Consider the following 16,604-nt stretch of genomic DNA (forward strand, 5'->3'; position numbering starts at 1 on the left):
CTAAAGAAATTTAAGAGATAAGTGAAAGAATTTTAAGTGCGTAGCTTTTTACCCTAAACTAACTTCTTACCTGATTGTTTCAAGGAAAATCAAATCCTAACTGCATGTACAGTACAGTCATTACTGTTCATTAGTCATAAGTGTATTATTGTGTAATACAGTGTGGCACTGTCTGTCTGTACACAGCTTGCTTAATGAAAAGAGGGAGCTGGCCGGTCAAGAGCTGAGGGGTCTTGAGGAGACAGTGGTGAGTGGAGGAGTTGTTTCTGAGCTGAGCTCCACTTGGCTTGATTTGATATTTCATGTAAACATGATAATGTTGCTTATAGTGAATGAACTCTAGTGAGAGCTTTGCTAGTGCTAACTGGTTAACATAACTTTATGATTTGAGAATGACCAAACACTAAATTCCTGGAATTGTGTTGTTTCAGGCCGGAGAGCTGCAGACCTTACATAATTTGCGAAAGCTGTTTGTGCAGGATCTGTTGACACGTGTGAAAAAGGTAGCATAACATTTACCTTTAGGAGTCTCTTCTTCTTTCTATATGACACCCCCAGTTGTTTGTGCATGTGAGCCATACTGAAAATGTCCATGTGTGGTGTGTTTTTTTTGTTTTTTTTTTTTTTGTTTTTTTTTTAATTTCTACTTTTTTAAATCATTGAGAAATATACAGGTTAATTCAGTGGTGATATGTACAACAGATACTGCCATTTTATTTACAATTTAAAACAACCAGTGAACCTACATATGTCTTCTGAGTATTATGTTAATAATGGTAAGGTTATGTTAATGATGGTAAATTGCATGTAGTTCTCCACACTCAACATATTTCAAATAAAATGGGCCAAAAAATATTATAAAACAATATGTTGGGCATCAGACAGTATACCACATGAAATGGTTAACGATTAATGATTTTAGCTTTAGGGCTATTTTAGCTTGCCGACTCAGCAAGTTTTTCCATAGTGACGCATCTTTAAACCAGTCTCAATTACTTTAGTAACATTTAAATGATTTAATTATGCATTGTTATTATTCAGATTTACAGTGTGGAAAAATTCTCCTGTAAGACCACAGGACCATGGGGAAATGTACTACACCTCAGTTTATGCAGGTCATATATAAAAACGAAGCTGCAAAAGCAGCTCATTCAACATATTCATATGACCGCCTATTCATCCTACTTTAGTTTAACCAGCCATCCACACTGAAGTTATGTGGAGTGTTGTTCCTGCAGATGGTCTATAGCAGAGTTAATGGAATGGGGAAGGTGGTTAAACGTTGTTCTGTTTCCGTCCCTATATGTTGGGATGCAAATGGATGAATGAAGGCTTTCAAAGAATCCACAAATCCAAAAGTAGTCATCGAAATTCTTCTGACGTCCCTGAGAGTTTCAATCCAAACTTGACTGTTTCTTTCTTACATTGCATTACTATAACACCTCTTTCAATTCAGACAGGGCTTATTAATAAACTGATGACTTGGCTCAGGTGTGTTGGAGCAGGGAAATCATTACAAATTCTTGGTGGGCTTCCAGAGAAACCTAAACAATAAAATGTGAAATATGTATTCTTTTAAAGTTGGTCCTGGGACTGGGTCAGCAACATGCAGCTCCAGAGCCACAGGCTGCTCCTTTACCACCCTGTTGCGGCTCATAGCAAAAAAAGATTTGTTGTTGATGATGATAATAATTATAATATTATTATTATTATTATTATTATTATTATTATTATTATTATTATTATTATTATTATTATTAACAATAAAGCTCTGCTAATCATTCAGTACAGTTCTAGCAGTAAACGGTCTTAAACGCTGTAGTTGATGTAGCCTGTTAATTCACCCTTTAACCCATAAAGTTGCTGTGCAGACTGCTAGTCACAGCAACATAGACAACAGTCTTGACTAGCTAGTAGCTAAAGAAAAGGCAAAAAAGATTTTAGATGAACATCAATATTTTGGAGACGAATAGACTTACTTGTATTTATAATCAGTCCAGTTTTCCTGTTACTTTAAATCTGTAGTGAGAAACTGTCATACACCAAAGTCGCAAAGCTGAAGTCATTTGCCAGCTTCTGTTTGAGTTTTCCCATTCCACCATCAATCGTGCAGCAGTTCTATTTAAGGTAGAACGGAAAAATTAGCTCAAGAAGCCTGAGAATGAGAAGCTGACTTCAGTCTCAGGAAAAAGTCAAACATTTTTTCATCATTTCATCATTTTTGCGGAAAGGTTTCCTGCTGGAGATGCGAGAAAACGGAGCAAAGTAAGTCTGCAATTTAGTCTACCGAGACACATTTACTAAAATAAATAAATGCATTCAGTGGTAAACTGGACATAAAATATTGTCGTTCCCAGGGTGGATTGATTTTAGTTGAAAGGACAAAATGGCTTTTTAACATTTCTGTTGCAGACCGCGGTCTTAGGTGTTATTAATATTAATGGTTCACCTTTTTGTCATTCCAGCTGGCGGTATGGTTCTTGCACTGATACTCTGTAGTAGAACGTAATGGGCATGTTGAGAGCATTTACAATGATGATTTTACTATCAACAGAGCTTTAAGCTGGACTGTGAAGAAGGTGGGAACAGTTTACTACAGAAACAGAAGATCTGCTTCCTGGAGAACAATCTAGAACAGCTCACTAGAGTCCATAAACAGGTAATCGCGCACATTTTAGAGTCACAAAAAAGGCAGACGCACACATCCAGACTCAAAGTTCACCACTCACTGCTGTCACACCTCCAGCTGGCTCGGGATAACGCAGATCTGCGCTGTGAGCTGCCCAAGCTGGAGAAGCGTCTACGTGCGACTGCAGAGAGGGTGAAGGCTCTGGAGACGGCCCTCAGAGAGGCCAAAGAGAGCGCTGCACAAGATCGCAAACTCTACCAGCAGGAGGTGGACCGCATTAAAGACACAGTCCGAGCAAAGAACATGGCACGACGTGGACACTCTGCTCTCATCGGTAAGTTTAGACGCACGTAAAGGCACACATTTGAGTGTATAATTTGCAAATCCTGAGTTGGCAGAGTTGCGTAGTAAAGGAATACATGTTATGTAATTAAGTTACAAAAATAGTTAAAGCATTCCTTTATAGTTGCAGGGAAAAAAACAATAGATTGCAAAATAGTGATTACTAGCAAAATTACATTTAAAATATCTCTTGCACACCAAATGTGATTTTTTTTTTTTTTTTTTTATGTTTAAGAATGTCACATTTTTATTTACTTCGCCCATTTTTTGTGAACTTTTTGAAGATGAATTAAACAGACAGTAATCCAATTACATTAACTTAAAGGGGCAATATTCAAAATTTCTCTTGTGTTCCAGAGGCCAAAAATATGACCATTACATGACCGTACATGGATAATACATGACCGTTTTCCAACCTCTCTTTATCTTTAAAATTAAACAGGTTGTCTTTGTTACTGTGCCTTTAAGTATGATGTATGTAAATAATCTTTGTTTTGATTGGCTGCCTTGTACTGTGCCTCAGTCAGGGCTGAAACACTCCTTATAACTTTATTGCAAATGTGCAGAGCTGAACTACTATAGGTCAAATAGGCAGAGATGTATAAAGATGTTTTAATCCTGAGTTCGGAACAGCTATTTTTGCAGATTAGTTTCCATATATGGACTGGGGACTATTTTATGTCTAAAGTAGTAAAGGGACCACAATATGGCCCCTTTAATTTATTCATTGATCGGATTAGGTTACAGATTACATTTCTTTTTAAGAGCTGCATCAGTGAGCTGTACCAGAATGTGTTTAAAGTAACACCTCTCAACACTTTAGATGGTTTGTACTTGATGTTCTTTACTTCTGAGGGCCATGTGTGTGCGAAGTGCAAGTAAAGCCTGTACATGAATGTAAAGTGGCAAAACCTCTACCTATAATCACAACCATGTGCAGATACAGTACAGTTAATGATTACTCTTTAAATCTACCTCACAAACATAATTACCTATATGTTGTTGTTGCAGCCAAGCCCATTCGTGCCGGTCACCATCACACATTCTGTCCAGTTGCTTTGAGAGGAGGACCAACCATCTACAGCTATCATCATGTTTAGTCAACGCTGCAGCTGCAACTACTAACGACTACGCTGCAGTCGTCCCCGTGACAACTGCCAAACCACAGCTTTTACTCTTTTACGCTAGTCTTACTTGCTGCTGTGGTTATCGCCAGGGCAACAGAATCTTTTGTGACAAGTTCTGTGATGTCAAACACTACATCAGAGCATGATCAGCCCTTTTCTACCACTAGAGGACACTACCACATAAGTGATTTGATTGCTTCACTCAGAATGGTCTGTATCTTATGGCACTTTATCTGCAGATTTTTGGGGGTGTTTTTGTCTGTCTGTCACTCCACTGTCTGAATTTATGTCTGTTTAAAGTTATTAAATATTATGTTCAGATGCATGTTCTCTCATCTGATATGCTGCAAGGCTTGTAACACTAAGGTCACTTTCTAGGAATCTCCTTTTCCTTCGTCCTCCTCATGGCTGTCTGTGAACACTACAGCTGTACGTCAGGGCTGATGATGTATTATCAAATCTGATGTTCTGATTAAAATAATTCTGTGAACTTGTAATAGTTTGAGTGCTAGTAAAGCATTAAGCAAAACAGTTATTCTCTAGGAACTTAAAAGCTAGCTGACTGAAGAGAGAGGGTCTGTAAAAGGGGAATTTTTCAAATTCAGCATTGTTATGGTTGTGGTGGTTGTGGTTGTGGTGGTGGTGGTTAAGAGTGGTTTGATGTGACATGGTTCTTTGCAGATAAAGGTACTGACTCGGATTTCTTTACAGTGGTGGTGATGGGAACCAGAGGCCGTAATGACTGCAACATGAATATAGCCGTTGTAATTGCTATCTGAAAGAGCGAGCCTACATGTGTCTTCTGAGTTTTACATGTTATGCCGATGAAGTGAATATAGTGGTAAATATCAAACGTTGTACTTCTGCACGTTTTAACGCACAGTTACGGTTATTATAGATTGCTGTGTAACATTTTGGGGGGGAAAGTAAAGCATAAAATGTTGCCTGTGCAAAAAGTTATGGCATTTGTTTTATGCTTGTTATCTTTACTCAGCAAATAAACAGATACATGCACTAACATGAAGAAAATGCCATATTTAAGTTCCCTGTAGAGGATGTATTCACTGATTTTTCACATCAGCAAAAAATGTAGTGGTGTTCTAACTTTTGCATACAGACGTATTTTGCTTTACAGTGCCCTGCATGTACTTCTTTGCTTTGAATGGCTTTTGTGTAATAGGACAAAATCTTATAGTAAAACAATGTATTAGTGTAGATGTGAATGTTTCATGTAGTAACTTTCCGTGAGGGCGCTTTGAGAGAGCTGAAAGGCTTCAAATGTCTGGTTCCCATCAAAACCACTGTGAAAAATTCACTCCAAGTTTCTCTACAGGAAAGTATTTTACATCAAACCGCTCTGAATGACTGTTGTAGACATTTTTGGGGAATTGTTTTGAAAACATTTTGTTGGGTTAAGGTTTGAAGGTGTCCTTTGGGGACAGTTTTACCAGCCCCCTCTAGATGTAGATCAGGTGTTCCAGAATAGTTTATCCGATTTTTGGTTGTTAGTCAATTAGCGTAGGTAGAAATGGTAACAGTGGGTTAGAGCACTTCAGACACTCCAGTCTCAGTCAGCTGGTACTGTTTAGGCTACTTTTATCTGTTGAATCTACTCTTTTTCTGCCTTCTCCTGCAGTATAACTTCTCTTTTATGTAACAGGATGAAGTGAAATGGTAGAAATCAGGACACCAGTTTTCCAGTTTGTCTTTAGGTTTCCTTTTCGGGTGAGTTTTTCATTTTTCCACAAAGACGAATGAGCTTTAGTGCACTTATGAGAAATGGACAATGTTTACTTTTGTAGATAAGCATTTAAAGAATGACTGACTACTGCGTATAATTAAAAGAAAGCAGGGATATAATAACTAAGACTACTGTAACTTACTAAGATATTCATTGTAAATGTTGAAACTGAACCAAATAAAGATGATTTTCATATATTTCTCAGATTGTGGTGGGTTATGCTGAGGGTGATCCCAATTTTGCATATGACAGTATGTTTAATGAAAAATGTGCTTGCTTGAATGAGCGTCTGCAATTCTCAGCTTTTTCTTGCTTTCATTGCCTGCTTCAGTCTTTCTTCTTTTCCTTTTCTTTCTTTCTGATTCCACTCAGCTGTAAATCAAGGCCCTCCAGTCTCGGCCTGTGTGATGACTGCTGTTATTGAGACGGTCCGCATAGCTGATGGAGAGGATTGTGTGTGTGTGTGTGTGTGTGTGTGTGTGTGTGTGTGTGTGTGTGTGTGTGTGTGTGTGTGTGTGTGTCTCAGGATGGCATGTTGTGTGATTTTGTATTTACTTTCCCAGGCCGATCCTCTCAGAGAGGTTTCACTCTGAAGCCCTGGAGCCTCTCCATCAGCATCCCTGACTCTGTAAACACTGGAGAACACAGCTTCACTGCTGTCACACAGGGCATTTCTGCTGAAGTTTAAATGACATTGTGTAAACATGCCATGTTGCAACTTGACAACTCTATTCAGAGTTTCAAAACGATGCAGAGAGAGGGGCATTTCTGGTAGAAAAGAGAGGTGAGCGCTATTGTGATTCATTGCTTGAAAGATTTCTGTGATCAGCTGAAAGGTTGGAATCTCATTGAGTGACTGATTTGTATGTGTGGAGAAAGAGGTGAAGCTGAAAAACACACTGGAATATTCTGCTAATCTGCTACACCGGTAGTGTCCAGTATATTACCATGGACAGTGATGGTTAAATGAGTAAATGAGTGTAAGTCCACTTACAATAGAAGCATAGAGGCATACCGTTACTATCCAAAAAAAAAACCCTCCACTTTAGCTGTGCGTTTAGTTCTGTACGTAATTTGAACTCTCTAGCTGTCTTTTGTAGCGAGTAAAAGTGTTATGCTGAATGGATCAATAGAAATGCTCCAGCATAACTTGGAATAAAATAATGTTAATTTCACTCGCATTGAAAGTAAGGTTTGAGAATGCTTTTACTCTCTCCTGTAAAGTTCCTATTTGGAGATACCTGGTTTTCCGTGGACAGTAATGGAATGTGATCAATATACAAATATGTAGACAATAATTGGGATGAATGTCCCAATACTTTTGTGTTCACGTTTTTTCAACCACGCTCATTGCTAACAGGTGGATCTGCTTAAGCACGTAGCCTTGCTATCTTCATAGACAAACACTAGCAGTAGAATAGGGTCATACTGATGAGCTTAGTGACTTTAAACATGGCACTGTCTTAGTATGTCACCTCTGCCATAAGTCAGTTTGTGAATTTTTTTTGTCATGTTTCAAATTGCCTCTGATATCAACATGAGCAAAGAAACTGCATCAGAACTTTATGAAATGGATTTCCATGACTGAGAAGCTAAACACAAACCTGAGATCAAAATAGCACATGAGATCAAACCACAACTGGACTCTGAAGAGATCAAAATGTGTTCTGTGGAGTGACTCATCACACTTCTCTATCTGGCAATATGATGGATGATTCTGGGTTTGGCAAATGCCAGGAGGATGTTACCTGTCTGACTGCATTATGCCAAGTGTAAAGTTTGGTGGAGGAGGGATAATGCTATGGGATTGTTTTTCAGGCCCTTTAGTTCCAGTGAAGGGAGATCTTAATGCTTCAGCAGACCAAGACATTCTGGACAATTGTATGCTTCCAACTTTGTGGGAATAGTTTGGGGAAGGCCCTTTTCTGTTCCAGCATAACTGAGCCCCAGTGCACAAAGCAAGGCTCATAAAGGCGTGACTGGGTGAGTTTCAAGTAGAAGAACTTGACTGGCCCTCACAGAGCCCTGACCTCAACACCATCTAACACCTTTGGGATGAACTAGCATGGAGATTGATGTTGGACGTCAAGGCCTGGCTCCCAGTGTCTGACCTCACAAATGCTCTTCTGGATGAATGGACAAGAATTCCCACAAACACTCCATAATCTTGTAAAAAGCTTCCCAGAAGAGTTGAAGCTGTTATAGCTTCAAAGGCAGGACCACATCCATCTTAATGCCTATGGATTTAGAATGGGATGTCCTAAAAGCTGCTGTAGGTGTAATGTGCAGATGTCCCAATACTTTTGTCCATATAGCCTATGTGAGAATACAATGCACCAACGGTTACAGAACAAAATCACTTGGGGAATATCGTAAATAAACAAGGGAGTATTGTTTACTTTTCGGATATTTGAATTTCATTTGTTTAAAAAATTGCCACATGTCCATGATCGTAAGCCTGCTTGCTAACTGTTTCATTAATTTCCCCAACATCAGCAAACCTCCACTATGCTAACAGAGTATGCTAACTGCAGTACAGTACACCATATTCAGCAAACAGCCTTTAGACATACAAGGTGATATGTACACACTTTAAAAAAAGATGGTTCCTTAGTAAAGTTCTGTATGCAGGCTTAAATGGTTTTTCAGATTGATGGAGAGTGTGTTGTATGGGGGGTCTGTGTAGGGCCTTTTAAAAATTGTTTCTATATAGAACCAAAAACTGGTCCTGTTTTCATGTCAAGCTTAAAACAATAGAGGAACCCATTTTGGTGCTATATAGGTCCATGCACATCATATTTTCCACCAATCTGAAGAGACGTTCCACCATGCAAAGAACTATTAGGCATCAAAGTTTTATAGAAAACTCATTTACTAAGGAACCATTGAAGAACCGTCTTTAAGTGCTTAGACTAAATATAGTCTTCACACTACACTAGCCGACCCATTCTACATACCTAAAAAGTTATTTTCGCACTACAGCGCTGCTCATAGTTAGGAGCTAGACAGGCTGCTTAAATGCTTTTCCCCTCAAAACTCAACTAAGAGTGCAAAAATTCAAACTGAGGGGGCAGTAAATGCTTTTGTACCCCCATAGAGAGAAGACTGCATCCATCTGTAGTTCTGATCATTTAAGGCTTTTCTGTGGCATGCAAGTAATATGATGTATACAAAATCTCTTATGCATCATAGTACTCTGAGTATACAAATATGATGCCTACCATGATTAGATTTGAGCGTGAAGACCACTCAGGACATTTTTATGTGCGATGAAGAGGGAGGGAAACCCCAGCAGGCAGGGAGTATGTGAGCGCCACACATGCTGGCCTGCTCTGAGGAATGCATAAGCCAGGATTTGCTCCTTAGATGTACTCAGAGAGGAAAAAAAATGTATCACTTACAAAAGCCTGTAACAGCAGCCGCCTCTGTCTGCTCCTGTCTTAATCGGAGACTGCAATAACACACTGGTCTGTGTGACTCCCGCTTTAATCGCTTGGCAGTGTAAATGCACCGCAGCCCATGGATTAGCATTCTTGTCCGGGTCACGGCACCACCTTGCACCTGCTCTCTGTGCTTTAGAACACAGTCGCAATATGATATGCTGCTGATATTTCATCTATACCACACAACAATGTTCATTTTTAGTTCTGGAAGTAATATTAGATAACAAAAATACAAGTCTGCTGCACATAAAGAGGTTTTATATTAGGGGGAAAATGCAGTAAACCTAGTATTCCCATATATACAAATTACTTATCGTTGTTGACGGAAGAAAACCTCATATCTCCAAAATGGTAACTTTACAGGAGAAGCAAAAATGTAGATTGTTTACATTGGTACATTAACAGTAAAGTCTTAAATTTGATGAAAAACTCATCAAATTTCTATTCTTGATCACAATCATTCACCTTCTCACCCCTAACTGAGAGACCAGCAGACAGACAGCCACTCCGGAATATGCCATGCATAGCATAACATGCAGTAACTTATATGGGTAGTTTAAGTGTAAAACAGGCTAATCTGTGATTTAGCATTGGATCTAGTATATCAGATTATGTTTTGTGGGGAAAGTATACAGTGTCTGCAGTTTAGACTGATGAGCTGTAACATTCCACCATTAGCATGATGACAAGCTCGTGACTGTTTCCTGCACCTGCAGAGTATAAAGTGACAGTGGTGTTGTGGGAGGGAGTGAAATGTTAGAGATGTTACAAACTATAAAAGAAGGGCCTCCAATATGTACAGGCAGTCTGTCTGTGCAGTCAATTTCATTAATGTACTTGTTTAAAACCAAAATACTAACACATGAAAAGATATCCCAGCTTTCAGATGTTTTCCATTTATGGCACTTGTTTGACGCTCTTATCCAGACCGGCTTACAATTTTATCAATTTTACACAGGTGGGTAAAGGTAGTGTTAGGAGTCTTGCCCAAGGACTCTTATTGGTATTTAGTGCAGGGAGTTAACGCAGGCAGAGATTGAACCCCAGTCTACAGCATAGAAAGAAGAGATGTTACCCACTACACTATACCAACCACACAATGGTTTCTCTTTTTCATCTTAAAATCTGTGCAAACATATTGAGCAAAAAGACAAAATTTACTGTATTTGTCTTTATTTACTAAAGCTGGTTTAGTTGTAACCCCATTCAACAACTAACCCCGCAGTATGGAGCCCAGCTAGCATCACATGCTTCAAATGGTGCTGTGTTTTAGGCAGCAAGATGGTGGTTACAGTAATATAAGGTTGGATTTTGTGATTTACACAAACGGCTCAGTATTCGAAAAAACTTGTGTTGAAAAAAATTGCTTACGTTCCTTTGAAAACAGTCTTTGACCCAGATCTCTATAAAACTCTGACAAATCGCTCTGAATTCAGTAGGAGACCACGGCTAGGAAATGTGGTAATGTGGCCAGAAGCACAGGCTGCTCGACCTTCTTTAACAATGTATGAAGTCTGTGTCAATTTGTGCCCCATGCTCCCTTACATCTCCAGGACTAGGGTTGGTGACCACTGGTCTAAGGGCAGGCCGCTGACTACTACAGTTTTTAGTAATAACAACATAGAACATTAAAAACATTTTCAATGTGATTTTTCAAATACTATTTGTTTGAAAAATGACCAATTTGAATAGCAAATATGGTTAAAAAGTCTATCCTGGTTAGGATCAGCTTGTCCAATAGGGGGCCATTTCCCCAACACATATGTATGTTTGCATCTCTGCCTTGACCGCTAACAAGGCTGTGACTGTCCATTACAAAGGAGGGCTAATTCTACAGCAGTTGGTCTACAGATCCAAGTAATATTGTATCACCTAGGACTTAAAACTAGCATATCACAGACAGAAAGAGCAGCTAGATCTGGGATCTGGAAGGCCCCACACTCAGAGTTCTTAAGCCTGCTCTGATACTCCCTAAAGCCCTGCAGTAACCAGACACTGCGTGCACACATTCCTCAGCCCTGACTTATCAAAGCTCTCTCCAAATGCTATACGATCTGAAAAATATGCTTCAACAACTGAATTAGCCAACAGTCTGTAATCCTCTCTGTCAATATTATAATTACGTGATTATAATTATGTGATGTGACAAAAATATCAAGCATATACTATTCAGTGTGCACAGACACACTGGTGAAATAATCACTGTTATAGCAAAACCTTGTATCTCCATAACTTATGGTAACATATGGTATGGCTGCCACATTTTAACATATGGTATGGCTGCCACACTGGGTTTAACAAGGACAGTGGTGGACAAAGTACACAAACCATGTACTTGAGTTAAAGTCGAGATAGCCAAGATAAAATATTACTCCAGTAAAAGTAGAGGTTCCTCCCTTTAGACCTCCACTTGAGTAATAGTACAAAAGTATTTGTCTTCAAATGTACTTAAGTATCGAAAGTAAAAGTACTCAAAGGTTAATTATGGCTCTAATGTCCTATTTTCAATTTTGTAACAAGACTCTTGCTCTAAATTTAAACAAGTTTAATGAAAACTTGCTTTAAACTCCATCCATCCATTTTCCAAGCCACTTCTCCGTCAGGGTCACGGGGGGTGCTGGAGCCTATCCCAGCAGTCATGAGGCAGAAGGCAGGATACACCCTGGACAGGTCACCAGTCCATCGCAGGGCAGACAGACAGTCACTCACACCCAGGGGCAATTTAGCATGTCCAATTGGCCTGACTGCATGTCTTTGGACTGTGGGAGGAAACCGGAGGAAACCCACACAGATACAGGGAGAACATGTAAACTCCACACAGAGAGGACGCCGTTCACCCGGCTGGGGAAATCGAACCTAGGCTCCTCGCTGTGAGGCAACAGCGCTACCCACCACGCCACCATGCTGCCCGCTGGTTTAAACTCAGGATCACAAATGAGTTTCCTTTACTGTATTGCATCTGTAGGCCTCTGTTCATAAACATAAACTAGCCAAAACAAATTTACAATAAAATGAAACCGTTTGTATAAATTCAGAAAAAAAGCGTCAGTCCCGACTGCATATGCGTACATGTTTCCATACTCTGGTCTATTTACACTATTTAAAGTTTGGTAAGAGTCAGAATTCAAGAGTTTCTTCCATCATTTATGTATTTTCACGCTGCTGCGTTCATGTTGAACCGTGTGCTGCACTGGGCTGGTATGACCAAAAATGAAAATACTTAAGTAAAGTACAGATACACAAAAAAACTACTTAAGTACAGCAACAAATTACATTTACTTAGTTACTGTCCACCACTGAAAAAGGATTTGCCTTAATTCTCGTCATTGTCTAAATATCATCTGAGTACTGATTCACGTTCTACTGGTACTAATCCAAACCCAGAGCTATCTATACCCTGGTCAAGTACCTGTGTCCATTTCCCACCACATAACAGAACTGTGAGAGTGGGTGGGGATCCTTTGGAGGTTGTGTGGTGGATGTGTTATGTCTCACGGTTCATGTTTTAACAGAAAATGCAAACAACAAGAACAGTGATGAAGGAGGTAGGAAGGATAAACAAGGAGAAATCTGTGTCATTCTGCAGCCACCCTCATGGCCATATAAGGAAATGCAGGTCTAAGCTGGTTTTCTCTATGGAAAAATGTTTTTTGGAAAAAAACTGCGACTGTTGCGCTCTGTAGTAAACAATTAGTTTCGTCGTTTGTGCATTTCTTCCTTAACAATGACTGGATCCTCTGAATTAACAGGTCATTTAATGATCAAAATAGAAATAATGCTGTATACATGCTACAAGTAAGCTAACACTCCTGCACACTGAAATAATGTCCACTGGTGGTTGGTTAGTGTAGTGGGTAACACCTCTGCCTTCTACTCTGTAGACTGGGGTTCAATTTCCTGCTTGGACAAGCCCCCTACACTATACCAATAAAAGTCCTTGGGCAAGACTCCTAACACCGCCTACCTTTGTAAAATGATCAAATTGTAAGTCGCTCTGGATAAGAGCGTCTGCCAAATGCCGTAAAATGTCTATTAAACATCAACGCTGTTGAAGGTGCAATCCCAAAACTGTTGGACCACTGTGTAAAATGTAAATAAAAACAGAATGCAATGATTTACTAATCTCATAGACCCATATTTTATTCACAGTAGAACATAGAACACACATCAGATGTTGAAAGTGAGACATTTTACCATTTCATGAAAAATAGCTCATCTAGAACTTGATGACAACAACGCATCTCAAAAAAAGTTGGGACAGGACCATCTTTGCATCATGAAAGTGATCTTCAGATTGATGGAGAATGTGTTGAATCTGGTTGTGTATATAGAACCTTTTTAAAGGACATAGCACCAAATGGGTTCTTTTTATTATTACAAGCTTGACATCGTAACAATAGCAGAACCATTTACAGAACAGTCTCTGTCAATCTGAAGACCTCTTGCATGATGTGAAGAACCCATTAATCATGCAAAGAGTTCTTTGTGTGTTCCTGCTTCTATATAGAACCATTTACTTTATGAAAGAACCCTTGAGGAAGCAACTTCTTAAAATTTGTATGATTTCTATATAAAACCGTTTGCATTAAGAGACCCTTATTAGTCCCACAACAGGGAAATTTCACCTCCGCATTTTAACCCATCCGTGCAGTGAAACACCACATTCATGCACACTAGTGAACACACGCACTAGGGGGCAGTGAGCACAATTGCCTGGAGCAGTGGGCAGCCCTTTCCGCAGTGCCCGGTGGTTAGTTCCCTTGCTCAAGGGCACTTCAGAAACAGGGGATCAAACCAGCGACACTTCCGGTCATAGGGTGGGTTTCCTAACCTCCAGCCCATGACTGCCCCAGCGGTTCTTTTCATGGTGAAATGGTTCTTCAGACTGACGGAGAATGTGTTGTGTATGGTTCTATATAGAACCCTTTTCACAGCGCTTCTACATAGCACCAAAAAAGATTTTCCTAAAGATTTTTTTAAGATTCCTTTTTTTTAAGCTGTTTTTGTTCTAGATAGTACTGATCCCTTTACTAAAGAACCCTTAAAGAACCATCTTTTTTAAGAGTTAAGAGTTAATACAGACAACAGTAGAGACAATGGAGGAGCTTCAAGCTCTGATTTAGCCTTTAGCATTTTGCTGTTGTTGGAACAAAACCTCATATTTCCAAAATGGTCACTTTACAGGAGAAGCAAAAAACATACTTTACTTTTACTGTAAGTCAGTGGAACTAGACTTTTTTCTAAGTAATTTTGGGTCATTAATGTTGGTCCATTAACCAGGAAATTTACCCACCATATGTGGGAAAACAGGTAGTTTCAAAGTATGTCAAAAAAGGAAAAATGATACAAGATTTTTTCCGACAGCAGTGATTTAGTCTTATGTGAAAAGTCTCAGACGGTGTGACAATTCTGTAATGGCTGTGTTTGACCAAGCGATTGTCTGTGCTGTTTCAGGCTCCATCCCCCAGCTTCGTGTGCTTAGGATTCGGCAGGTAGGGTAACCAAGTTCATTCAGAGGAAATGACAACAAATGCATGATCACATGTTTGTAACTGTACAGCACAGCATGGTACACCTTTAGCGTGAGGGCGTGAATAAAACACACACCTCAGGACTGATTTCAGCTTGTAGCTGCATTTGCTTCACCAGTGGGTTCTGTTTTTTCAAATTGGATTAAATCCTGAAATCCATCTTGCCTCTTTTTTTTTCAGGAATTCAAGTCTAATCCAAAGGTCAAAAGGACTCTAGGAAAGGATTGTGTGTGTATGTTGGTAGAGATGAAAGCAGGGCTCTCTTTGAAAGTTAAGTTTTAATCTGGTTCTCGCTTTGATCCACAAACTGTTCAGGGCACGATGACTGAAAAAAAAGACAAGTGTTCGTTCAATAGCCCCATTGAGAGATCAGGCCCTGTGGGGCCGATGGCCGAGACTGATTTAGTGTCTTAAAAATACAGCCAGCAAAGAAGAATCCGGAGTAAAAAAGTAGAAATTCTGCATTCTCTAGTCATTAAGCTCAAAATAAAAAAGAGGGTTCAGGTGCTTTCACACTTCACTTGAAGCCTTAGGTTTAAGTACAGGACTAAATGTACAGCATTTGTCACTTCAAAGGATGTAATAATCACCCCCTTCTGCTCTGGATTTCCTCTTATCTGCTGCATACCACTAATCAGAGGTACACAAACTTCCTTTCCTTCACAGACATAGATGAGGTGCAGAAGACTCCAGGACAGATTTATATGCTTTTTGAAGAAACACAGCAACTGTGTTTTACACAGGACATGCCCTCAATTCCCAAGCTATAACTCTGCTGTGATGGAATACAGTGGAATTTAGCTGAGAAAGAGAGGAAATGTTCAGGTGCAGAGTTGATGTGTGGCCCATCAGCCCCCAGGAAACTTCTGTAGTTTTGATTCAGCAAGGAAGTTTGATTTGTGGCCATCCTAAGGCTAAAACTGATGTATACAGGACCCTCAGAGCATGATGTCATTCTTGTGTGATGTTTCCAAACTTCACTTAAACTTTTACTGTAGCTGCAGATATCCTAATAAAATGTGATGAAGTCTCTGACATCACTGCATCAATACTAAATTGGTGTTATACACCGATCAGAGACGTGATTGGTCACTCCAGAGAACACGTCTCCACTGCTCTAGAGTCCAGTGGCGGCGCTTTACACCACTGCATTCGATGCTTTGCATAGTGTTTGGTGATGTAAGGCTTGGATGCAGCTGCTCTGCCATGGAAACTCATTCCATGAAGCTCTCTACGCTGTTCTTGAGCTGATCTGAAAGCCACATGAAGTTTGGAGTGAAGTCTGTAGTGATTGACTCTGCAGAAAGTTGGTGACCTCTGCGCACTATGGGCCTCAGCATCCGCTGTCATTTTATGTGGCCGACCACTTTGTGGCTGAGATGCTGCCATTCCCAGTCACTTCCACTTTGTTGTAATACCACTGACAGTTGACTGTGGAATATTTAAGAGTGAGGAAATTTCACCACTGGATGCACATGTGACATACTATCATGGTACCACGCTAGAATTCACTGAGCTCCTGAGAGCGACCCATCCTTTCACTAATGTCTGTAGAAGCAGTCTGCAGGCCTAGGTGCTTGGTTTTAAACACCTGTGGCCATGGAAGTGAATGGAACACCTGAATTCAATGATTTGGATGGTAAGTGAAGTTAAATCTGCAATGAGAGATTGTCAGACACTAAAAAGTTGCGAAGATGAAGTCGCTTCTTTTTTTTGCCCATTCCACCTTAAATGGTGCCACATTTACATTCGGTGCCTCAGTCAGAATTTAAGGTGGAACGGAAAAATTTG

The 16,604-nt window shown here is 39.8% G+C and overlaps 1 protein-coding gene across 1 annotated transcript in view; it reads left to right on the forward strand.

Annotated features, from left to right (window-relative positions):
* The window catches only part of LOC108430020 (kinesin heavy chain-like), a 25,950-nt gene extending 19,911 nt beyond the window's left edge, over positions 1-6,039 (forward strand). The window contains exons 21-25 of the mRNA XM_017702157.2: positions 187-247; positions 432-503; positions 2,555-2,659; positions 2,747-2,963; positions 3,983-6,039. Coding sequence (XP_017557646.2) covers positions 187-247; positions 432-503; positions 2,555-2,659; positions 2,747-2,963; positions 3,983-4,071 — 544 coding nt within the window. The 3' untranslated portion in view covers positions 4,072-6,039. The remainder of the gene's footprint in view (positions 1-186; positions 248-431; positions 504-2,554; positions 2,660-2,746; positions 2,964-3,982) is intronic.
* The last annotated feature ends 10,565 nt before the right edge of the window (positions 6,040-16,604 follow it).

This window comes from Pygocentrus nattereri, chromosome 30, assembly GCF_015220715.1.
Source record: "Pygocentrus nattereri isolate fPygNat1 chromosome 30, fPygNat1.pri, whole genome shotgun sequence".
Lineage (NCBI taxonomy): Eukaryota > Metazoa > Chordata > Actinopteri > Characiformes > Serrasalmidae > Pygocentrus > Pygocentrus nattereri.